The sequence below is a fragment of the Dromiciops gliroides genome, chromosome 1 (assembly GCF_019393635.1).
Source record: "Dromiciops gliroides isolate mDroGli1 chromosome 1, mDroGli1.pri, whole genome shotgun sequence".
Classification (NCBI taxonomy): domain Eukaryota; kingdom Metazoa; phylum Chordata; class Mammalia; order Microbiotheria; family Microbiotheriidae; genus Dromiciops; species Dromiciops gliroides.
This window is the reverse complement of record NC_057861.1, coordinates 654,737,256-654,763,726: the sequence shown is the minus strand read 5'-3', so window position 1 is coordinate 654,763,726 and position 26,471 is coordinate 654,737,256. Positions and strand designations below refer to the sequence as shown.

Sequence of the window (26,471 nt, the reverse complement as noted above, 5' to 3'; positions counted from 1 at the left end):
TATCTAAAATACTCATGATTTTTCCATTCAGCTCTTCCCTAATGCCTCACTATGGATCAGGTATGATTCTGGTTTCATGAAGATTGTACCAGTAGAATATAAGCTCTGGCAAGTTACATCAAACTAGAAAGGTTTAGGTTATTGCCAGTCCAATCCTAGCTAGAAGAGATGACCTTCATTTCAAGGCTGGTGATAGAGTGATGAATCTTGGGGACACATCAACTCTCAAAGGCTATTTACCAAGTAAAAGAGAGGCTGTGCTCTGAATCTGAGAAAGGGAGTATGAATATCAAAGAAATCACACATGCTTACAGTATTGATGAATATGTTAAGCATTATGCTAAGTGATTATAAAGAAGACATGCAAAACATGGTCTGTACCTCAAGTTTCCAATCTGTTTGGGAAGAATAACAGAAAAATAAAGTCAGTGTCTAATCAAATTCAAAATTTTATAATATTAACTTTGAGATAAGTGATCCGAAATATTGTTTAGAGTTGTCAGGGAAATTTTCATGGAAGAGGGGGCCCTGACCTGGGTTCTGAAAGACAGGAGGGAATAATTGCATAGGCAATGAAGAGAAGAGAGAGCATCCCAAACAAGGGAGGAGGGAGTTGAATATAGTTATAAAAGCCAAAACAAACATGGCATGGCTCTAAGTTGGTGAGTAGTGAGATGTAAGTTTGGATACATAAACTGAACCAGATTAATAAAGGGCACTGAAAGTCAGGTTTAAGACTTTAAAATACAGTAGGAAACTGGGGAGTGGAGAGAATTAAGGTTTCTGATCAGGGCACCAACATGATAAAAGCAGTATCTGAATTATCTAATAGTGGGTTATGGGCTGGAAACAGAAAGTGTGAAGGAGAGGATGGCCAACAGAGAGATTATTATAGTAATTTTGTTGTGAAGTAATGAGGATTAGAATGTGAGGTTATGAAATCAGAGGATTTAGAACTGAAAGAGACCTAAGAACTAACATTGTATAAATTAGGAAACTGAAGTCCAGAAAATTTTAGAATTATAGGATCATCTATTTAGAGCTGGAAGAAACCTCAAAGCCAGCCGAGCTAACTTTCTCATTTTACAGATGAGGAAACTGAGGCTAAAGCAGGTTGAGTGACTTGCTTAGGGTCACTCATGTAAAATCAGAAATGGAATTTGAACCAAACTTACTGACTCCAAAGTCAATACTCTCTCCACTGTACCACCCCACCTTCTCTAAGTTCACATGTAATAAATGGAAGAACCTGGATTCAAATACAAGTCTCTAAATCTTGTACTCTTTCTACTACACTATTAAAGTCTTTTAAGGAAGTCTCCTGATAGTATTTGGTTGACCTAAATACAAATGAACCTATTCTGACATTTAAAACCCACATATGAACCTTGTTGTATTTGATGGAAAGTTCTATCTCTGTTGAACAGATGGACACCTTTTATAGGCCAAACTAGTATAGCAGTTATCTTGCTCTGCCCTGGTAAATACTAATAAAGAAACATTTAGCTTTCTCCATGGAAACCATTTAAGTATCGTATTTCTTTGCATCTACTGCAATCTACAATGAAGAAAAATTAAGACAAAAACAGGGAAATACAGAAAGATAAAGAGGGAAAAAAGAAGAGAGAAACAAAGAGACAAGAGAATGTAAAATAAGTTTGTTAGAAACAGAAAAATGACAGGATACATAAAAGAAACTAAGACATTGTCCCAGACTTTAAGGAGCTTACAATATAATTTGATATACAAAGGATACCTCTGAAACAATTAGAGAACAATATGGTATCGAGGTAGTAATAGGTTATAGTTTTAAGAGGTAAATTATGCAGTACAGATATCATAAGTGTGAGTAAAAATGGTTATGAAGGATTTGAGACTTGAGCTAGACCCTTGAAGAAAGGTTTGGAAAGACAGAGAGCAGTAATAGGATGTTCCTGGTAAGAAGCATAACATGAGCAATGGAAGAAAAGCTGGTAAAGGAATGGTGGACTGAGGGGATAGAGAATAAATTGATATTACTGCAATAGAGTATTTTGCTGTGGAATCTTTGTTAGGTACGATTGAAACTTCAAAAATTCTTGGTACTGGTGGATTTATAACAATGGATTGGTAGGGTTAAGATAGATTACAGAGACACCTCCGTATCATTATTACAATGATATATTTATTTGCTTATTTTATAGAATGTCATTAAAATATTTTATAGATTAAGTCATTAAAATATGGTCACAGAGTATATGTTCTGAAAAAATACTACAAATATTTTATATCTAAGAGAGTTAGTTTTACATTTTATAGTACTTAAAACAAACTATTCAAAATTCACCAAATTAGATAAAATTTAAAATTGGAAGAGGAACAAATTTCTAAATGATTTTAGTAATCCTGATTTTATTTATTAAGATAGCTACAAAATATATAACTCTTGGTAGATTGTTGACATCTGTAACCATATGCCACCAATAAACAATGACTTTAGCTGTTCACATCATTCTAAAATCCAATGAAACCAGTATTCTATTAAGTCCAATAATCCAACAGTGACAGTTTAGGACTTGAATTAAATTTTCCCAAATCCCAACAATAAATAATCCCAATGGAGATTAATTTATCTCTAATTTCTTTTCAGATCCATCAATAGTTAACATTTCTCAGTCAACAATGTTTCCATTTGGTTCCCCTAAAGAAATCTACCTAATGTGTATATAATGGCTAGTATTTGAAAGATTAGTTTGCCATATTTTAAAGGTAATATTTACAAAATGACTATTGACTTAATATAAAGTTCACAAAATGTCATCACTTACTTCTAAACCAGTGAGTTGCCCATAAATTGAAATATATTTTCCTCCTGATGCATATTATCTCATTGTTAAAACAAATGTTCAATATTAAAACAATATCTGCTAAAGTTAGTTGTCTTTTTCTTAGGAATAATAACAGCAAATTTTTATATATTACATAAAATTATTCCATTTCACAGGAAGCAATATTGCAAAGCTGATAGAGAGCAAATCTTCAACCAAGGAAGACTGGATTCAAGTATCACTCCTGACACATACTGGCTATGTGACCCTAGATAAGTACATTGCCTTCTCAGTGCTATAGGCACCTCTCTAAAACTTTAAATTGCAGAGATTCCAACCTAGGCTGGTAATGGGAGGTTGTTGTTTTTTTTTCATATGGGAGTTTCCTACTCTAATAAAGTCACTGGTCCAATTCCTAACCCTTTCCTATCCTACTTCATAATTATCAGCTATTTAAGTTAAACACAATTCTATTTTAGGTATAATGTAAAGTTTTGAATGGGAAAATTCTTACGGTTTTGCTGTGTCATCATTTTATTGTGTTAAACCTCTATTTGGAATAATTCAATTTTCCTTGAATCAGAAATAGGTAACTGCCTACACTTAGAAGAAAAACTACATATTTTAAAAGCCTTTCTATATATTTGTACATCTTCTATCCTTCACTCCAGTTTCTAAAGAAGAGTTTTTCTTTGACACCAACCATTTTACTTGAGACCTTAATCCTCTCCTTTCATTTTGTCTTCAGAGCTTGACCTAGCAATAATTCCCTCTCATTTTCATATCTGAAACCCCTGTCTAGTAAGCTCCTTCTGTGCTACCTAAAAAAAATAGAGGTCTTCTCCATCCTAAAATAAAACAAAACAAAAAACAAATAAAAAACAACTTTACTTACACTGCCAAAGGCTTAAAGACATTGTCTTCTATTTCTTCGTTTTCAATGCTAAGTTCTTAGGAAGGAATTTTTCTACTTTCTTGTTTCCTTCACTTTCTCAATGCATATTTTTCAACCTCTTACAATCTGGTTTCAGATCGCACCAGTCTGCTGCATTACTAATGACCTATTAATTGCTAAATTTGCCAGTCTTTTGCCAGTCTTCATCCTCCTTGGCCTCTTAATAATATCTTTATGTTCTCTGATTTCCAGTTATTGTTGACTCCCTTGATTTTGGTGAAAATGCCTTCTCCAGATATTCCCCTTACTTTAGTATTCTTTCTTATTTTCCTGTGTTGGATCATTATCTATCTCCTGTTGTCTAAACATGGGTATCTGACCTCCTTTTCTCTCTACATTCTCTTCTTGGCAATCTCATCAGGTCCCATGATTTTAACTATCATCTCTATGCAAATGGCTTTGAAATCAGTCCTAATAACTCTCCTAAATCCTAGTCTCACATCAACAGCATACATCAACATCTCTAATTTGATATGTGCTCAGCAACTCAACTAAACATATCCTAAACTTGACATTTTAATTTCCTTTATAATTCTCTCCTTGATAACATTTGGTTTACAGTTTCCCAAGCTTTTAACTACAGTGTCATACTTAAACTTTTGTCTCTCTCACATCCATATCCAATTAGTTGCCAAATCAAATTCTCCTCAATATTAAATTATTCTTCATTAATTTTCAAATGATCCTAAGACCAAAAAGTTTGGGAACTGCTATACTAAGGAATGAGTGTATGACAAGGAGAACAGTGTGACATAAGCCTGCAAATTTGGATCAATACTGTGGAGGGCTTCAGAAATAGGTCAAAGAATTGGAATTTATTTGGTAGGTTTTGAAGAAAAAATAGGGACTTTTTTTAGCATAGCAGTAATATGAACTGAACTATGTATTAGAAAGACTACTACGAAGGGGTGAATTATGGGTCACATGACAAATAATGGCAGACTAGATACTTTCTGAGCCTCCACTAACTCTCAACCACTTCGCACCTTCAAAAAAGGAAATATGCGACATATATAGAGCAATTACAGCTGAATCTGATTTTTAAAAACCTTGACAAAGTGTCACAGATATAAGTAATATCAAACATTTCAGTGAATGCCTATTTATCACCGTGGTGTTAACCATGCTTCACTCTGAGAGTGTTTTAAAGTGTATACACACACATACACACACAGAGAACATTCTGGAGAGCCATATGGTTATATTTGTTAAAAAACAATACTATTTACCTTCAATGTCATTGGATGTTATGTTTAAACCATGATGTAACTTAGAAAATAGTAGAACTTCTAAGTTGTTTGACTAAAAAGAGCTCAGACTAGACATTTTCTCCAAAACCCATGACCTCTCAGACCTCTCTAAAATAGGAATTATCTGCAAAAAATAAATTCCAGCTGTCTCCACAGTTAGGACACCAAGAACCTTAACAAGGTAATGAAGTAAAAGCAAAGAAGCATACTCACTGAGTCTTATTGTGCTCAGTAAGCACTACATCCCACACCACCTAATGACTACAGCAGTAGGGCTGCACAAGCAAACCTATGGGCTGACAACATAACTCAATTATACAACCTATCGGTCTCTTGCCTTTCAGTACCGTAAATGCCAAAGACGGAAGCTTTCTCTAGCTGTGATAGCAACGTGCAGCAAGGGAGTTGCTCTGTGCCACTTACTGGCTGTGTAGTTAAGGCAAGTCACTTAACCTATCTGCCTCACCTTCCTCAACTACAAAATGGGGATAATAATATCACCTATCACCCAAGGTTGTTTTGAGGATCAAATGAGATAATATTTGTAAAGGGCAGTGCCTTACACATGGTAGATGCTTAATAAGTGCTTGTTTTTCTTTCCTTCCTTCCATTTCCTGATCATATGATGGTTTACTTAGAAAATCCTAGGGAATCAGCAAAGATCCCAGTTGAGACAATTGTTTCAGCAAAGTTGCAGGCTACAAAATAAACCCTCAAAAATCAACTATATTTCTATATAATGATAACAAAATTCAAGAAGCAATAATGGAAAGGAAATCCCATTCCAAAATAACTTCAAAATGTATAAAGCATGTGGGGATCAGTCTACCAAAGCACATAAAATATTTATATAAATTAAACTACATAGAGCTCCTTAAAAGAAATAAAAACCAACTTAATAGCTGGAGGAATATTAAGTGCTCATGGGTGAGCCATGCCAACATTTAAAAAATGACTACTGTCAAAATTAATTTATACTTTTAATGCTATACTAATTAAATTATAAAAGATGCTTTATGTGCTTGCTATATGGGTAAGAGATGCTTTCTTTTTTAAGAGATGCTTTCTTAACCAAACAAAGAATTACAAAAGATAAAATGATAAATTTTCTTACATTAAACTGAAATACTTCTGCATTGGCAAAATTAATTTACCTAGGATATAAAGGGTTAGGAAGGAGAAAAGATCTTTATGTCAAATTTCTCTGATGAGGGTGTAGTATTCAAGATATATGTAAGCAATTAACATATATGTTTATGTGTACATATACATACATAAATACAAATACATGTATATATAACCAATAGTCATTCCCCAACAGATAACACGTTCAAAGGATATGAATAAACAGTTCTCAAAAGATGAATTGAAAAGTATTAATGACTTGAAAAAATGCTCCAAATTACTAATAAAACCCATCAAAATAACCCTGAGGTTGTGCCTCATGATCTGAAAATGGCAAATATGAAAAAAGTAAATATTAGAAGGGTTGTAGGAAGACAGGCACACTGATCTATTGGTAAAACTGTGAATGGGTAAAAATCATTTTGGAAAGTAATTTGGAATTAGTAAATAAAATGACTAAAGTGACATTTCGGTGTAGTGGATAGAGCACTGGCCCTGATGTTGGGAGGACCTGAGTTCAAATCTTACCTCAGACACTTACTGGTTGTGTGACCCTGGGTAAGTCCCTTAACCCCAATTGCCTTAAACATCTGGGGCCATCTCCAGCTGTCCTGATATTATCTTGCCACTAGTTCCAGATGACTCTAGAATAGAGAGTGAAGCTGGTGACCTTGCACAGACCTCTGTCACTTAAATCCAATTCACAGCATCACCCCGATGTCATGGTCCTCTTCCAGAATGAAGGACAAACAACAATATATGTGTGTGTGTATGCCATATATATATGAATATTAATGTACTTTAAGAAATGAAAAATGTGACAGACATAGAGAAACACTGAAAGAGATATATGAACTGAAGCAGAGTGAACAGCCAAGAAAACAATATAAATGATGATTAAAATGTAAAAGGAAAACCACCATAAAAATAAAATCAAGAGCGAATATTGTAAAATTGTAGAGAATAAGCATGGCTCAAAAGAAGAGATAAAAGAAGACACTCCAGTTCCCAGGCCACCCCTTTGCAGAGGTAGAAGGTCTGTAAATGTTGAACACTGCACATATTTTCAGACTTTTTTGATGTATTTATCAGTTATGCTTATTTTTTTTACTTTTCCTTTTTTTTGGTCTTTCTTGTATGGGATGGATGGCTCTTGAGGAGAAGCAGGAGGAAAGGTATTAGGGAAACTATGGTGACGTAAAAAACAAAATATATTAAAAAATTATATTAAAAAAGAATATAGTATAAGGACCACAGAGGCTGACTGTCCCAATTGTAGCTTCATCCGCTCTAACCAACAAATCCTGTGTAACTTCTCATCCTCTGTAATCAAACAACCTGACGTTCTTATCTCCTGTTGCCCCAAAACAACTCCCAAGCCAGGACCATCCACAGCTAGCCTCTACCTATATCAACAGGATCGGTTTGTAACCTTGTCTTCTTGTAATAAATATGTTGGTACTGAAAATTCTGTTCTCACCAATAATTTACATTTTATATAATAACAATAAAAATAAAGCCTAGCACATAAGGTAAAATCCTAATGAATCACCACCATAGAATGCTCATCCTTATAGCATTCATTCAGCACCAAGCTCCAGATGCTTAGGTTTTCATAAACCAACCCACAGGTTTATCAATGGGATTCCCTCCTGCTACAGAGACCAAAGGTACACCTCACTCTCTGCCCAGCTCCCACTGAAAACTGTACTGATTCTGTCCGGCCATGTATGTGGAAGGAAGCAGTCAGCCTTCTCTCTGCTGTGGCCTTGAGAGTAGGGGCCCCTGAGCAGGCAGAGATGTCCAGAACACCAAATAGAGTATTCCAATCTCAGAAAAAGAAATTGAACTACCTATAAAGAAATTATCAAAGGCACAGGGGACTCTAGTCCAGATGGTTTTACAGTATAATTCTCTCCATTTTTGAGAACTAATTAATAATAAAGCTTATGAAAAATCAAGAAGAAATCAGTCTACCAAATTCCTTTTATGAGATGAATATAAGTCTTAATACCTAAACTAGGGAAGGATAAAGCAAAGAAAGAGAACTACAGACCTAGATTATCAACAAATATTGATTCAAAATTTTTAAATAAAATCTTAGCAAAATAGTATAGCAATTTATCAAAGATTTCATTCACTATGATCATGGCAGACTTATACTAAGGATATTGTTAAATATTAGAAAAACAATTACCATAATTATACCATATATAGGAGTGATGAATAAGGAGTTGCTGACCCAGAGCTGCATGTGCATTAAAAAGGGGGCTACTTGCTCATCTGTCAGTTTTCTTTTTCCTTTTTAGCTTTTAGGAGACAGAACTCTGAACTATCCATTGGGTCACATTGGGGGAGGGGTGCCTTTTCTCCCACCCAACTGAATGTAATGATGACAAGGCCACCTCTTTCTTTTGTGTTTGTTCTTTTTTGATCTTAGGTGAATGAGTATTTTGATACGGATGTGTCCAGTGAGCACTATCTTATGAGTTCAGGAGAGCCAGGGTCCTAACAGCAATAGGAGTCAGCTGAAGAGTCCATTGGAGTTGCTAATGTGAGTAGCAGTTGGGGAAGTAGCCCAGGAAAGGGCGCTACAATATGAACAATAAAAACATTGCAAACCACATGATTACATCAACATATGTGGAATAAGTTTTAAAAACTATTCATTTATACCAAAAACATTATAAAGCACAATCATAGAAGGATCCTTTGTTAATATACTAGAAAATATCTACCAAAAACTAAAAGCTAATGTTATGTATAATGGGGAAATACTAGGAGCTTTAACAGTAAATATAGGAAGTAAGCGAAGATGCTGTATTTCCCTGTTGTTATTTCAAAATGTTCTACAATTTTTAAGAGTAATAAGATAAGAGTAAGATATTAAAAGCATAAAGACAGGCAAAGAGAAGACAAAATTATTCCTATTTGATGATGACATAATAATTACTTAGAAAATCCTAAGTAATTAGCAAAAAAGCTAATTGAGACAATAGCTTCTTTAGAGTTTCAGACTACAAAATAAATTCACAAAAATTCAAAAGCATTTCTTTATAGTAATAACAAAATTCAGGAGGTAACAATAGAAAGTAAAATCCCATTCAAAATAATTAGAAGGACCATAATATGAAGGTGATGTCATGACTTGTAGTGAATTGGATTAAAGTGAGGGAGGTCTGTGCAAGGTCACCAATCTCACTCTGTCCTCCAGAGCCATCTTGTGGCAAGGTATATATCGGGACAATTGGAGATGGCACCCGATGTTTAAGTCAATTGGAGTTAAGTGATTTGCCCAGGGTCACACACCTAGTAAGTGTCTGAGGTGAGATTTGAACTCAGGTCCTCAAACTTCACAGCTAGTGCTTTATCCACTGCACTACCTAGCTGCCCCAATCTATTAAATTATACTCAAGACCTATATAGTCAATCCACTAAATTATACTCAAGACTTATATAGATACAATTACAAAAAGTTCCTTAAAGAAATAAAGAACAACTTAAATAGCTACAAAGTAAGAGAAATAATATCAAAATGTATTTGGAGGGGGGCAGCTAGGTGGCGCAGTGGATAGAGCACCGGCCCTGGATTCAGGAGGACCTGAGTTCAAATCCGACCTCAGACACTTAACACTTACCAGCTATGTGGCCCTGGGCAAGTCACTTAACCCCAATTGCCTCACCAAAAAAAAAAAAATTTATATATATATATATATATATATATATATATTTATATATATATTTGGAGGAACAAAGGTCTGGATTATTCCTGTAATCAGTAGTATTAGTTTATAAATGAGCCTTTCTGTAATAAATCTCCTTAGCTACTGAAATAATGAAAAAAAAGGTGGAAATGAAGGGCAAACAACACTTCCATATATCAAACTATAGTAAAGTCATAATCATCAAAATTATTTGGTAATAATTAAAAAGTAGAAAAGTAGAACAATGAAATGGACTAGTTCCTAGCTTTTTAAACTGTGGGTTGAAATACTATATGGGATTGTGTAACTGAATGTGGGGGTCACAAAAAATTTGGCAACAGTAAAAGGTCAGGTATACCTATTTTATATACCTGTGTATCTGGGGTTGCATAAAAGTTTCTTGGAAGAAAAGGGGTTATGAGTGTAAAGTTTAAGAAGCCCTGAATTAGATAAGAAGCAGCAATAAATGAACTCAATAACCCAGATGTAAATAAATCTAAAAACATAAATTACATAGGAAAATTTTTTTGATAAAAACTGTTAGAAAAACCTGGCAACAATTTGGCAGAAATTAGGTTTAGATCAACATCCTCTACCATATTCCACAATAAATTCAAAATGGATGTGGCCATCAATATTGAAGATCATACAGTTAAAAAAATCAGAAAATAAATTATATACCTTCCACAGTTGGGGTTGAATTCTTAACCAAACATCAGATAAAGGTAATTAAGATAAAATATATCATTTCAATTAAATTAAATCAAAAAGCTTTTTTATGAATAAGATTAATCCAACTAGAATAAATGGCTAAAAGTAGTTGTGATCTCCTTAGCTTCCCTCAATTTAGTGACCATTTTTATGCTGATGATTCTCAAATCTATCTATCCTGTTCCAAACTCTCAACTATCTCTCATCTTGCATATCTAACTTCCCTTCAGACATCTTCAACTGTATGTTCAATAGACATCTTAAACTCAAAATGTCCAAAACAGAATTCATTATCTTTCCCTCTAAACTCTCTCCACCTCCTACTTTCCTTGTATCTATAGTGGGCAATAACTTCCTTCTAGTCTCCCAGGCTTGCAAATTAGGTGTCATCCTCAACTCTCAGTATCTATTGTCACCAATATCCAATCTGTAGCCAGTGTCTGTTGATTTTACCTTTGCAACATCTCTTGAATACACCCCACTTCTGTCCTCTGATACTGTCACCACTGTGGCCCAGGCTATTATCACCTCATGCCTGGACTATTGCAATAGATGGGTCTACCTGCCTTTCTCTATTTGGCCACCAATGTAATTTTCTTAAAGCCCAAGATGACTGGATAGAAAATGAATGAAGGAGAATAATATGAATTAAGATTTGATAGGTACAGGAGACCTACGCTGTGGAGGTTTTCAAATTCGAGGCTAAGAATTTTGTATTTTATTCCAGAGGAACTAGAGGCATTAAGGATTTTTGAGTCATCATCCTTAATACATTTTAAGCTTATACAGGGCAGGATCCTATCCAATTTATACCTATAATGTTTGCTGAATGCATAAGCTGCATCTTAGAGTTGCCTCTATATGGATTTCAAAGCTTTATCTTTATAAAGGTTTCCTTAAAGTCTATAAAATTGCTCAGACTCAGTTCTATTGTTACCTCCTTCTTAGTTAAATGTTCTGTTGAATTTGAACTCTAAAGTTAAACTTTCCTCTACTTAAATATTCCTAGAGTACATGGTCTAAATCTTTACTTGTCCTCTGTCACACTATACTTTGTCTTATAATTACCAGTGAACATCTTATATTCCTCTTTGCCAGTAAAATAAAAACCCCTTGAGGGCAGAAGCTATATTAATTTATAGCTTGGTGTCATTGTACCAAGCATGATGCTTTGCATATGCTTGATCCCAATAAATATTAATTGACCTGAATCAAAAAATCTAGACATTCTATTGATGGTAGTTCATTTTAACTGTGGGGATTTCCATCAACTTTTAATGAAAAAATATTGTTGTCTAGCCTGTTTGCAGCTAGCAAAAGCTTAAACTACTTAAACAAAGCCCCTAACAGATATCTGAAAGAAGGAATGCATTTTTAATGGTCTGATAAACTTATTTTTCTACTATAGGCATAATGCTTCTAGGACTACTTTTATAAGACTAAGGAGGACTTAATGTAGCATTTCATATTCCAAATAGAAGAAAAACATATTTACCAGGTAAAAGTAATGCATAATTCTGGTATAAAAAGTTATCAGACTAAATCTTCTGCTATTTGATGCTGTTCGGACCACATATACATAAACTTCTAAGGATAAAGTTTATATAGGCACAGAGACAAAAGCCATTTTTGAACATTTCAAAGGACAAGAAGAGTCTCAGAACAATACAGGGATGGTACAGCTGTGTCAATTTTGTGTCACACACAAGTTAGCCATATCAATTACAATAATTCATTTCTTAAAGTTAAAGCATTTTACAAATAGCTAAGGGATGCCAATTTATCTGGAGAAGAATTAAGTTCATCTCTAATTAGAGATACCATTTTATTAAGATTTTCTATCTCATTTAGGAGGCAAAGTCTTTTACAGCTATATGGATAATCAAACTTTATATTAAAGGCAATTATTCTTTGGAATTTATGTGAGGCATAAAAAACACAAATAATCCTAGAGTCCAACTACCCCTAGGCAAAACCATGAGGTTGGTAGTTTGTCTTTGCCACTCCTAAAATTCCCTTTCTCTACCCTCTCAACCCTTTAAGGACACAATCTTCTCAGACCCTTCGTGCAGGCTTCAATATCTTTAGGAAGGTTCCTAGTGCCCTCATGCTGACTCCTATGGCATTTCAATCAGTCTTTTTCTTCCTAGGTTCTATCCCATAATTCAAAATTATATTTCCCTCTTCTCCCATGACCCAACTTCTATTCCCTGTTTCCTGATTTCAAAAGTCACAGAAGAAATCAATCTGACAAATTTAATTCACACAAAGGTATAAATGAAAATGTTTTTCTGTGCTACCCTTTCCAGAGGTATTTTCATTTTTTTAAAGGGGGTAATTAGGAAAGGCAATGCCTTATACTCAAAGAATGAATAAGTCTTGAATGGAAGAATTACCGGCATCCTGTAAGGTATGCGGGAAAATTTGGAGGCATTCCAAAGGGAGTGTCTTCACAGCACCACTTAAATTTTACTATCCATTCTACCTATAAGGTCATCTCTGAAGAGAAATATCTGAATTAAGCAAGCAAAAGAAAAGGAGAGCCCAAACCTTCACAAATGTGATGAATTCTTCCTCTCGGTCGTTGGCTCGCATTAGTTTTATTTGTACTATTTCAAAAGCCCGTTCACTTTGCAAAGCTAATCCATGGAGCTGCTCGGAAGCAGTTGCTTCAAGCTCTGTCATAGCAGATTTTGTCTCATTCATTTTACTTAACAGGTGAGCAAGTCTGTGCTCCTGTAAAATATCATTAAATATTCACTATGATTCCTAGTAATTATAATCTGACAAATTTTGTTAAATACATTTAGCAGAATTTATGTAGGACAAAGCGAACAAAGATGTATTTGTGATATACTTGTCTTCCTCTGTTTTAAAATAAAACTTGTGGCTTGTTTATTTTTTACTCATTTGAAATTATACTCTTTCTCCTACTCACATATTGTTAAGTATTTGCTGCCTTGTAGAAGAGAAGGTATTTCAACCCAAAAAGTCTCAAGTCAATTAAAATTATGTGACGTGTATAATTTCAGGGCAATTGATTGATTCTGTATACCCATGGCATGATTTTTCTTCAAAAAATAATTTAAGATAAAAAATAATAATTTAAGATCTTTCTATTAGGACAAATATAAATGTTTGTCTTTTCTTATACAACACTCCCTTTAGGAGAAAACAAAATAAACCAAAACAATCCTTATTTATTGGAACATAAATGTATTAAAAATTGAGATATAGTTAATATTTGCTTCAGATATAGAAAGATGAAAAACTAAAAAGGAAGATACTGTATCACAAAAGCTCCCAAACAGGAATATCCTACAAGCCCACATACCTTTCTTTCCAGCTCATCTCTAGCTTTTATATACATCTGTTCATAATGTGACTTCTCTTTTGTAACTACATTAAGCATTTGCTTGAGTGCATCAATTGATGTCTTCTTATTGGTACAGTCTTCTGTCAATGTTTTTACCTGAAGTAAAACACAAGGGGTTGTGGTGGGATTATTTGGTAAAACAATTTTTATCAGAACCAAACTAAAGCATGAATAATTTAAATTTTCTTTCTTTAAAAGTGATATCCAAATTCAAATACTCATAGAACTTGTTAATATTTATATGGTGAAATAATAGAAGCAATTCTAAAATGAAAACCCTACATTATTTTACAGGAAAGTACAAATATGGCACCAGAAGACATATGAATAAAACCACTAATTTTATTTGTTAGAGCAGTCAGGTTTTTCCCTATTAAAAGATAAATATAAATATCAAACCTCAAAATTAAACATACTTTATTTACTAATATTAGTTTGTTTAAAAAACTAGTAATTTTCTAGTGGTTATCTTAGTTTTCATATATAGCAAGAATAATTTAGGATGAAATTAGGTGTGAAATAGTTGTCATAGATCATTCAGTACTGATGGAAGTTATTCCAGTGAATGAACTGTTTAAAATGAAAAACATGATTCTAAGATATTTAATGAAGAATACTAAAAACAATAATAGTAAATATCTTTTTATTGGAAATGAATATGTCCAGCTTTCTTAGACTTTATTCCTTCTTCCTTTTGAACTGAAAATAACATAATGATATCTTAGCTCTGGTAAGGAGGATGAAACAGAACTCCTTCTGGGGCTGAAGATGCTTAAGGATTGCCATAGTGCAGGCTAACTTATCAATTGTTCAGCCAGCTCTCTTCTTCTAAGGCAATCAGTTTCTCTTAGTTGACAGAATACTTACTTCTATTTGGGGAGTGAGAAATGATATAACTCAAGAAAGAAGCCTTCCCTGCTCTCACTCTCACAAAGTCTCTCTGCACATTAAATAAAGTGGACATAGTAGTAGATACACTGGCTAACTGACTTGCAGCTTCTATGATTTGTTACTAATTTTAAAATATATTCATCATCTTATCATATTACATTATAGTATTAAATGTAACAAAATACTGAAGAAAAAGAATGGATCATGATTTTATTCAAGATAAGCTCAATTATATATTCACAGACTATTTTTAGGCTGGACAGAAAAAGACTGAGGCTGTCTTTTGTTAATCTGCATAACAGAATCAACTTAGGGATAACTGACAACTTTTTTGTTCTTTTCAAAATTTAATGAGGAGACACCTGGTGGATTCCTATTAATCTACATATTAAAGTTCTAAATCTGGGCAACTATCAGTTTGGAGAGCAAATAATGGTGTGTTATATGGTAAGTTCTATCCTAATATGAATGTTTATAGAAAGCCAGTAGGATTACTGAAATAATTAGTGCAATGTGAATTGTAAAGTTAAATGATTTCTATTAATAAAAAATTATTTTTACAATTCTAAGACCAAAAAATAAATGGTACCTTTTTCTCAAGATTTCCTAACAAATCACTAAAGTTGTCATTATTTTCCAAGTTAACTTTCTGTCGATGCTTAAAGTGCTCTATCAAATGTCTCTTCATGACTAAGTCCCTCTCCATTCGAGATACTCTTGAAAAGAAGGAAAACATCACACTTATAGTAATTGGATATATTTTAAAGAGAGTATACTTTTCATAATACAGAAATTCTGCTAAAATGTTATTGATCAAGTTAGCTATACTATATTACATGTTGTCATATGTATACTGTTAACCAATAAACTGTCATATGTCTATTGATATGCTTTTGAATTATATATATTGACTCTATTTTGAAACTATAGTTATGCTTTAGAATGACAGTTACAGTTAATATATGTGTACCAGTAAAATATGTTATAATTTTAAAATGCTATAGAAAAGTACAAAAATAATTTACACAGCCATTTAGTATTTACTAGATTTAGATTATATTATCATAATTTTGTTAAAATATAAGAGGTATTGAGAATTAATCAAAAGAAATAATAATACTAGGATATATACTTTAGTTATAAATTTTATAATGCCGTATTTTATAAATGCCACATGAATAAGCATGGCTGTATTACAATAATTTCTTTCTATGTGATTTGTAACGGTACTGACATGTCAGTGGATCTGTTTGTTAGAAAGCTGAGTTGTTAAAAGCTATTATGGTAATTTTATAAATTATGCTAATAATTAGCCCCAAATAATTCAATGGGTAAACTTCTTTAAACTATTAATCTGTTCTTTATCTGATTGGTTTTATCTATTAATGTCAGCTGTCCAGGATACAGGATTGTAACATGAGCACATTTTTTTCAATTTATAAGTAACATGTTAGAATTAATTAAACTCATCAAAAAAGTCATTAAATGTAATCTTAAGATATCCTATGGCAAAACAACCTTATATAAAGGAAACAATTTTGACAGCAGGAACAAAAAAAGTCCAAGTTTTTATAAGTTAGTATAGAAAACAGAGGTTTTAAAACCTTTAAGCCATTCAAATATGAAGAAAAAAATCATTGTCATCCTACCAAACAAAAATCTAGGTACTTTTTTTACCATTTAAAATATTTTTACAATTAAGAAATTTAACAGCCCCTAAAGAAAGAATGATAGTGTTTTGTAATATCCCTCTGAGTATTATTGAGGAAATTACTTAAATACCATTCAAGAAAAAAAACATCAGTTCACCTTAGGTTGTGAAAACTTTTAAGATTCTCACTGTAATTTTGAAATTGCAGCTAGTTAGTTTTTGGTCACTTGATAGAGAACCTGAGCTTAGATTCTGAATAAGTTATTGTCCTTATAAAGTTTCAACAACTTATCTTAGGACAGAAAAAGTAGACTTCATTAACAATAAGACACAGCACTGTTTTCTAGGCTTGAAATGGTTGATAGTTCTATCAACTAAACTACCACTGGGTGGCACCAAATACAATGGATAGGTACACCAAGAACATACTTTCCTTGAAATTCCTGTATCTGTTCTTCCTTTTCCTTTACTTCACATTTTAGAGACTTTATATTTGATGACTGTTTAGTCATTTCATTTGTTGCATTCTAGATTAAAAATACACATAAAATAAAAAACATTTACTCTTCAATAGTTGGTGAAATTTCAAGTAAATGATAGCAATGACTTTAAAAATTACAAAGTTGTATTTATATAGCAGAGATGACCATTGTAGAAAGAGTATAGAAAAGTAACTAAGGTGCATCAGATGCAGAATTATTTAAAATAAATGTGGTATATTATGTTAACATAATCTATTTCAAATTATGCTTTTGAAATTAAATAAACTTTAATAATGCAACTGAGATGTTTAAAATCATATCAAAATGCTATAGAAGGGAAAGCCATTGACATAAGGGTAAAGTGCTCACAAAGTCATTCAAATGTGAAAACGGAGTAAAATGCACTTCTATGTGATGTACATAACTCAAAACAATGGGTTTCACAGCATGCTGATACAACATAGTCACCTGAACTTGACACTGGAGTTAATGCTTTGAGTCCACTGTCTTTATTTGAAACATTATCATTTATTAGTGATAAAGATTAATAAGATGGGAAAGTAACAGAAAGGGGAAAAAATCTCAAATACATGATGAGGTTATCTATGCAACATTATTTTTTAAAAGTAGTACAGATTTCAAACTTTAATCTACATAGCACATAAGAAGAAAGAGAAATGGATCAGCAGTTAGAACATATGACATAACTCTGACTCAAATAATGATTAAATATAATGATTTTTAATAACTTCTCAACCTCTCTGTATTTTAATTTTTCAATCTACAAAGTGGGATGAATACATGTTTCCTATCTATTTCACATGTCATGTCATTATTTAAGGTAAGGAGTCAAAAAAAAAGTCCTAGCATATTTAGTAGAATAAAAGATATAAAATTAATAAATCAATAGATCTTTATCAAACACTTTCTTTTTGCCAGGCATTGTGTTAAGTGCTGGGGAAGCAAGTACAAAGAATAAAACAATTCCTACTGTAATAGATTTATATTCTAATATGAGTTTATGTTTTAATAAAGTTCTATGACTATTTAGAGTAGATGCATTTTACTAAATGTTCTTTATTTATACTCATGTATAAATAATATAATTTATGTTTAATTTTGAAAAGGAAACAATTGTGAAAATACAAATAATTTTTTATTACAAAACACAATGGAACTTTCAATTTCTAAGTAGAGTTATAATATTATACTATTTGAAAGATGGACAATTTTACCCAAGGTAAACAAAAAAAAATGAAAACTAAGAAAAGTCACAATAAAGAGCTAAGAGAAAATCAACTGCAAGGCAATTTCAAATAGAAAGGTCTTTTTTAAAAAGAGATTAAGGTGGCAGTATATATAAACACATCTTTTGAAAGTTGTAATTTTTCATAAAAAATCATGTCAACTTGTTGACATGACAAAAAATGTCAACTTGTTCGTTGTCTTGATGGTTTTAATCTGGTCATATAACCATGTATAAAATAAGAATTATAAATTTATTTTACTTGTGTATATGTAGACCACCTAAAATAAAAGACATTTTAACATGATTACAATAATGCCTCATTCATTCAGCATTGTTAGAGAATGGGATGTCCTTTTAAAAATGAATTTTTCAGTGAACAAACAGAAAAGTTTTATCATAACCATTAAATTAAGTTTGTCCCTACAAAGTATTCCTTATTTTTCTGTCCTCTTGAATCAATAAAAAAGAAGCTCTTCACCGGCCCTGGAGTCAGGAGTACCTGAGTTAAAATCCAGCCTCAGACATTTAACACACACTTACTAGCTGTGTGACCCTGGGCAAGTCACTTAACCCCAATTGCCTCACTTAAAAAAAAAAAAAGCTCTTTTTTTAGGATGTTTCATGGTTATAATAATGAAAAGAATATAAATTTATTGAACTACAGAGTTATTTGTGGTTTCATATGCAAATCTCTTTTCTCCGTACTTTTTAATATGTTTATATTTGTTATGTTAAAAAGAAAATAGAAAACTAAATGAGTCATCGTGTTTCATTATACATGAGCCTTATTGATACATGGTAACAAGTTTTAGAGCAAAAAGAGTGACCCTTGAGAACTCAGAAGGTCAAATAAGCACAACAAAAAAGGGAGTTTTCCTAATGAGCCAAGATTTACAAAGCTAAATACAAGTAGAGGTTCACAGAACTAGAGTTGCCGGAGATATATAACTAATCTAGTTCAATACTTTTATTTTATAGAATAGGAAACTAAGACCCAAAGAAGTTTAGTGAGTGCACCAAAATGACTTCAGTAGCAGAGTGGCATTGCATGGGTTTTCTGGATCCAAATGGTAGTACTCTTTCCACTGTTGTTTTAAAAGTGATGCCTAAGAATAATAGGTCCATTTTGAAAAATTTAGAAATTTGGAAACGTTTTAATCTGACTAAATGTATTTACAGATTCTAGCAAACTATATAATATGGTGAACATGAAGAGATAGGGAAGAAAGTATTTTCTGTATTTTAAAACAGCTAGATGAACCAAGGACATTCAGGAGTTGAATAAACAAGCATAGAATAATAGTTAGAACCGTGAAACTGAATATTATTTAAGAGATAAAACAAGACATTTTAAAATGTTCAAATATCCAAATATCTCCACTTGATTCTTAAAACAAAACTATACTAAAATTCAACTATAATATCTACTTGTTATGGAAAAAAAAATTGTCAGCATTTTTATATCTGTGCAGAAATCCTCTTCAATGCCTCATCATAGCATGGAGTACAGGGATGAAATGACCCATCACCAAAAGAATGGCCGCTAGGTCTAGAATTTTATAGCCTTAGCTACATAGTAAACCTGTTAGGCATAGGGGGCATCTACACCAATGAAATGATGGGTTTGGGGAATAAAGAAAGGAGTATAAACATGTATATATATCAGAACATGGGACTCTTCAGTAGTACAAAATGTATTTTTTATGCATTTTGAATTTAATTAATGGAATTAATTAAACTGAAATCAATGTTCTGAGAATCTTTCAAACTATGATCCAAATAATAAAGCTGCATTGTGAAAACTGGCTCACATATTTTTCATTCTTTTCCCCACTGCATATTGGAGATGATAGCAGATATGACACTTGTAATTGAGGCTAAGCATCATCCAAAGCAGAAGAAGAGGAAGGAATTATACTTTTCCCTTATTTTTTCTGTGCTCTTAGCTCATACCTTCACTGAAACAAAGGACATAAATATAAATATGATCTTCAAAGCAAGATTTGCTCTGCATCCTCTGTCCTCCTCTCTACTCTTACTCTCTCTCTGTCTCCCTCTGTCTCTCAACTTATCAACTCCCACTAATTCAACTATTATTTCTATGGAGGTGACCCCCAAATCTGAATACCCAATGTTATGTCTCCTGAGTTACAAAACTGCAACTACCTGCTTCTCCACCTGGATTTCCCACAGAAAATAGCAAACTCAACTTGTCCAAAATTAAATTTATTATCTTTCCCCTAAACCTACTCCTTCTAACTTGCCTATTTTTGTGAAATTTACTAGCAACCTTTCTAGTCACCTAGGTCCATAACCTAAGGTAGCCTCACTTCTTCCTCTCTCTCACCTGACAAATCCAATCCAATATAAGTTTTAGGTAATGAACATTTCTATAATGTTATATAATGAAATCAATAAGAATTTATAACTATTGGCTATGTAGCAAGCACTGTGCTAAGAGCTGAGGATACAAAGTAAGGGAAAAAACCCTCCAAGAAACTCACATTTTAATTGAAACTCTATTTAACAGGCCTGGCACAAAAGATTAACCCTAACCCACAACAGACTTAGCCAACCAAATCATCTCCAATTTCTGAGATTAAAAATGCCCTTAATCTCATTAACAAAGTACCAATGGTCATGTCCAGATCCTTCATAGGAACATACAAAACCCTTAACAAAGACCCAGCTCCCTATAAACTCATCAAGTTGATCATGCTATTTCATAACGAGAATAGTCTTCAACCAGCTTCTCCTCTCAAATTTTGCAGAAGAATTTATATGCTGAGCCTTCATTGTCCTTAGCTGCCATATCTCTACCTGGCAAAATGATCAAGTGTTTGCTTATTGAGGAAGTTTTTAGGTTATTTAGATCTTTCTACTGTGGTTACTGCTCTACTTTTGGCGGGTTACAGATTTTTTAATTGTACCCTGAATCCCTCAGTAGCAATTCATTTTCCTGTTTAAAAAATAGTTAATTTGATTGTTTTTGTGATGTTTGTGCTCACCATGTCCAACACATTCTCCCTTACTTCTTTCATGATACACAGGCATTAAGGTTTCTTTGTGATCTATGACCTCTAAGAGTTTCTTTATCATCATCTCCTGTGCCTACTATGGCATTGAAGTAATTGTTAATTAATTAACCTTTTTAATTAATTTGGAGTTACTTATCAAATTCTTCATAAAATTTCTCCTAATGGATGGCAGTACAAACACTGCAATGACCTTCATGGTAATCATTGTAATAAGAGACAACCTAATCAAATGGACCATTAAATAATATTTCTGGTGGTCTTTGAACACAAGATGGAACCAGTCTGAACCATTCTTTTGTTTCTCCAAGAAGAACTTATAAGCCATTCTTCCATTTAGGTCCAATTTCCTGATGTATTTTAATTTTGTTTATGGACAAAATTTCAAGTGTCATGATTCAGGTGTTCTAATAGTATGTTGTATTTACTGTTAGGTTTAAAGACTTCATAGCTTTAGAGTTACAGCTAAATTGGTGTTTGTAAAAGTCTAAAAAATAGGTGATTCTTAACATCCTTTGCTCCTTTTATTGACCCTATGCCACTGCTACTTTAGAAACATACAGCAGCAAGGGATATTTCTTTTATCTATTTCTTTTGTTTCACTGGTTGCCAGGGCCAACAAATTCACTATCACTTTTGGTGATAATATGGTCCTCTCATCTTCCTCTGGAAGGCAGAACCTTTCAAAGCTTGTGGTCTTATAGCATAGCCTTTAATAACTCAGAACCACTTCCTTGCCCCAATGAGACAACCAGAGGAAGAACCATCCTTTACATTATTTTGCAATAACCATCAAGGAATGGCATCTAGAAGACTGGCCTTGGAGACAAAGGTTTGGGCTTTTTTTTTTTTTTTTTGCCTCAGGACAATCTGAACTTATCCCATGTTGGAACAGCTATGTAAGCCAGAGCAAGTTACTGAAGCTCTCAAGTTGTTACTAGGAGGTAGAGAAGCATTGGTGATAGGCATTGCTAAAAGATTCCATAGAAGAAATTTCTTATTCTAGTGAAATACAAGTCCAGATTTTTAAAAAAATCTTTACTTATATAGGTAAATGATACAGTAAGTAAAATTTGACATGGAATTATTTTTAATTAAAAATATTACTGAGTAGATTATAACTTTTTAAAATATAGAGCTATGGCAGTTTTTCCAATTTATAAAAGGTACTAAATAATAAATTGAATACTTAACATACAAAATGGTAAAGATTAATTTAGCAAATTATACAAATTTTCTTTGAGTTCCAAATTTTATCTCTCACTCCACTCCCCTCTCCCTGAGAGGGTAAGCAATCAGATACAGGTTATACATGTGCAATTATGTAAAACATTTCCATATTTGTCATTGTGTACAAGATTCAAATAAAAGAAAGAAAGAAAGTGAAAAATAGCATGCTTCAGTCTATATTCAATCAATATCAGTTCTTTCTCTGGAGGCAGATAGCATTTTTCATCATTAGACCTTAGGGATTGTTTTGGATCATTGTACTGCTGAGAATAGCTAAGTCATTCATAGTCCTTCACTAAACAATAATTGCTGTTACTGTGTACGGCATTCTCCTTGTTCTGTTCACTTCACTATACATCAGTTCGTGTAAGCCTTTCCAAGTTTTCTGAAATCATCCTGCTTGTCATTTCTTATAGCACAGTAATATTCCATCATAATCATATAACACAGCTTGTTTAGCTATTCCCCAATTAATGGGGATCCCTTTAATTTCCAATTCTTAGCCATCGCAAAAAGAGCTGCTAGAAATATTTTTTTACAAATAGGTCCTTTCCTGCTCCCCGTCCCCTTTTTGAATGTCTTTGGGATATAGAACTAGCAGTGGTATTGCTGGATCAAAGGGTATGCACAGTTTTATAGCCCTTTGGTCACAGTTCCAAATTGTTCTCCAAAATAGTGTAATAGTTCACAACTCTACCAACAGTGCATTAGTGTCCCAGTTTTCCCACACCCCCTCCAATATCGAACATTTTCCTTTTTTGTCATATTAGCCACTCTGATAAGTATGAGGTAGTAAGTTAGAGCTGTTTTAACTTGCATTTCTCTGCTCAATAATGATTTATAGCATTTTTTAATATGCCTATAGCTAGCTTTGATTTCTTTGTCTGAAAATTGCCTGTTCATATCTTTTGACCATTTATCAATTGTGGACTGATTTGTATTTTTAAAAATTTGACCCAATTCTCTATATATTTTAGAAATGAGGCTTTTATAGGAGATATTTGTTGCAAAGTTTTCTCCACTTTTTTTGCCTTCCTTTTAATTTTGGTTGCCTTGGTTTTGTTTGCGCAAAAAATTTTTTTATTTTATATAATAAAAATTATCAGTGCAGCAGTGGATAAAGCACCAGCCCTGGATTCAGGACTACCTGAGTTCAAATCTGGCCTCAGACACTTAACACTTACTAGCTATGTGACCCTGGGCAAGTCACTTAACCCCCATTGCCCTGCAAAAAAAACCCAACAACAACAAAAATTATCTACTTTACATTTTGTAATGTTCTCTCTAGCTTCTATATCTCTATATCTACTTTGGTCCTACATTCTTCCCTTATCCATAGATCTGACAGGCAAACTATTAAATGTTATCCTAATTTACTTATGGTATCACCCTTTATATATAAATCATGTACTGATTTTTACTGTATCTTGGTATACAGTGTGATATGTTGGTCTATACCTAGTTTTTGTCATACTGTTTTCCTAGCTGTTTTTGTCAAGTAAAGAGTTTTTTCCCAAAAGAAGTTTGGATCTTTGGGTTTATGATATATTAAATTAATATGATCATTTACTATAATATAATTTGTATCTAATCTATTCCACTGATCCACCCATCTATTTCTTAGCATATTTTGTTTATATAATATTTAATATTTTTTTGATAATTACCACTTTATAATACAGTTTGAGATCTGGTACAGCAAGAATACCTTCTTCACATTTTTTTCATTGATTCCCCTTAATATCCTTGAGAATTTGTTCTTCTAGATGAATATTGTTTTTATTTTTTCTAGTTCTATAAAATAATTTTTGATACTTTGATTGGTATGGCACTGAATAAATAGATTAATTTATGTAGAACTGTCATTTTATTATATTGACTCAGCCTATCCATGAGCAATTAATATTTTTCCAGTTATTTAGATCTGACTTTATCTGTGTGAAAAGTGTTTTGTAGTTGTATTCATACAATTCCTGGGTGTGTCTTGATAACTAGACTCCCAAGTATTTTATACTGTCAACAGTTATTTTTTTATTTTTATTTTTTTGTGGGGCAATTAGGGTTAAGTGACTTGCCCAGGGTCACACAGCTAGTAAGTGTTAAGTGTCTGAGGTTGGATTTGAACTCAGGTCCTCCTGAATCCAGGGCCAGTGCTTTATCCAAACAGTTATTTTAAATGAAATTTCTCTTTCTATCTCTTGCAGCTGGACTTTGTTAGTAGCATATAGAAATGATGTTTTATATGGGTTTATTTTGTATCCTACAACTTTGTCAAAGTTGTTAATAATTTCAAGTAGTATTTTAGTTGATTCTCTAGGATTTTCTAAGTATAACATATCATCTGCAAAGAGTGATAATTTTGTTTCCTCACTGCCTATTCTAAATCCTTTAATTTTTTTCTTCCTTTATTGCTATAGATAACATTTCTAGTAAAATATTAAATAATAGAAGTGATAATGGGCATCCTTACTCCACCCCTGATTGTACTGGGAAGGCTTCTAGCTTATAGATAATGCTTACTGATGGATACCTTATTTCTTTTCTTTTGTTGTTGTTGTTGTTGTTTTGGTTTTTTGTGGGGCAATAGGGGTTAAGTGACTTTCCCAGGGATACCTTATTTCTTAAAATTGTTAACATTTAAATTCAACTCAAAAAGTTTTTTTTTAATCTGAATACATTTACAAAATAATGGATAAGAACACTATCTTCTCTCTTGAAACTTCTTCCTTACCTTAAATATAACAGAATTAAAGGTCTTCATTAAATATGCTTAACTCCTACTATAATTCTCACTTTAAAATATTACTGTGAGAACATGCTCAAAATTTTACACTCAAAATATTATCAATCTTCTTAATACTTCATTCCCTCTGAACAGTTACATGTACTTTATTACTAATCCCTATGTATTACTAGCTGAAGCTTTCTTCTAGTTACTTCCACTCCTACCATCTTTATACACCTCTGGCTAGTAATTCCCATGGAAGGAAATAACTTCTAAGTGAGACACAGATCAGAAACAAATATCTTTATAAATAGTAGTGTTGCCAAGTTCATGCAAATCATTTCTCAATTTTAAAAAAAGAAACCTATAGTCCTATTTTCTACTACTATATATTCTCAAATTTCTTTATTTTTATATTACAAATCTTGCTTTCAAGTTGTTAAGATTTTTATCTACTCTGGTAAATTACTTGGTAAATATTATGGTCATCTCTTTTTATTCTTATTCTCATAAGTTTGTAGTCAAACAAAAGTCTTTTAAAAAGGAAGAGTTTTGGGGGCGGCTAGGTGGCGCAGTGCATAAAGCACTGGCCCTGGATTCAGGAATACCTGAGTTCAAATCCGGCCTCAGACACTTGACACTTACTAGCTGTGTGACCCTGGGCAAGTCACTTAACCCCCATTGCCCTGCAAAAAAAAAAAAAAAAAAAGGAAGAGTTTTTAAGCTAAAACACCCAAATTCCTTCCATATCCCCCTCTGATATGGGGTATATACATAAAAAACCAGGACATCCAAATACATTATATCTCTACATACACATAATACATATGAATGTGCATGTTGGGATGAGATATAAGGAATTTGGATGGTTTGGTTTAAAAGCCCATTCCTATATGTTTAATATGATTGTACATATATAACCTATATCAGATTACTTGCTATCTTGGGGAGGGGCAGAGGGAGGGGAGGGAGGGAGAAAAATTTGAAACAAGAAATCTTATAAAAACAAATGTTGAAAACTAAATTTTAAAAAAGAATTTTAAAAAAGAAACTAGCATGATTTTGTCAGAGGAGATGACATTAAAGAAGAGGTATTAACATCTGTTTTGCCAAGGCACCCTAAGAATAACGGGACTTAGTGGGGCAGCTAGGTGGTGCAGTGGATAAAAGCACTGGCAATAAATTAAAAAATAAAGGAAGAAATAAATAAATAAGTAAATAAAAGCCCACTCTTTTAAAAAGGCTACTGTTATACTAATAAGAAACAATTCTTTGTAAAT

General features: G+C 32.8%; 1 protein-coding gene across 1 annotated transcript in view; it reads right to left on the bottom strand.

Moving 5' to 3' along the window:
- Positions 1 to 26,471, bottom strand: part of CNTLN (centlein) — a 427,039-nt gene that overhangs the window by 48,896 nt on the left and 351,672 nt on the right. Inside the window, 4 exon segments of the mRNA XM_043979121.1 lie at positions 13,103 to 13,288; positions 13,887 to 14,024; positions 15,409 to 15,535; positions 16,900 to 16,997. Coding sequence (XP_043835056.1) covers positions 13,103 to 13,288; positions 13,887 to 14,024; positions 15,409 to 15,535; positions 16,900 to 16,997 — 549 coding nt within the window.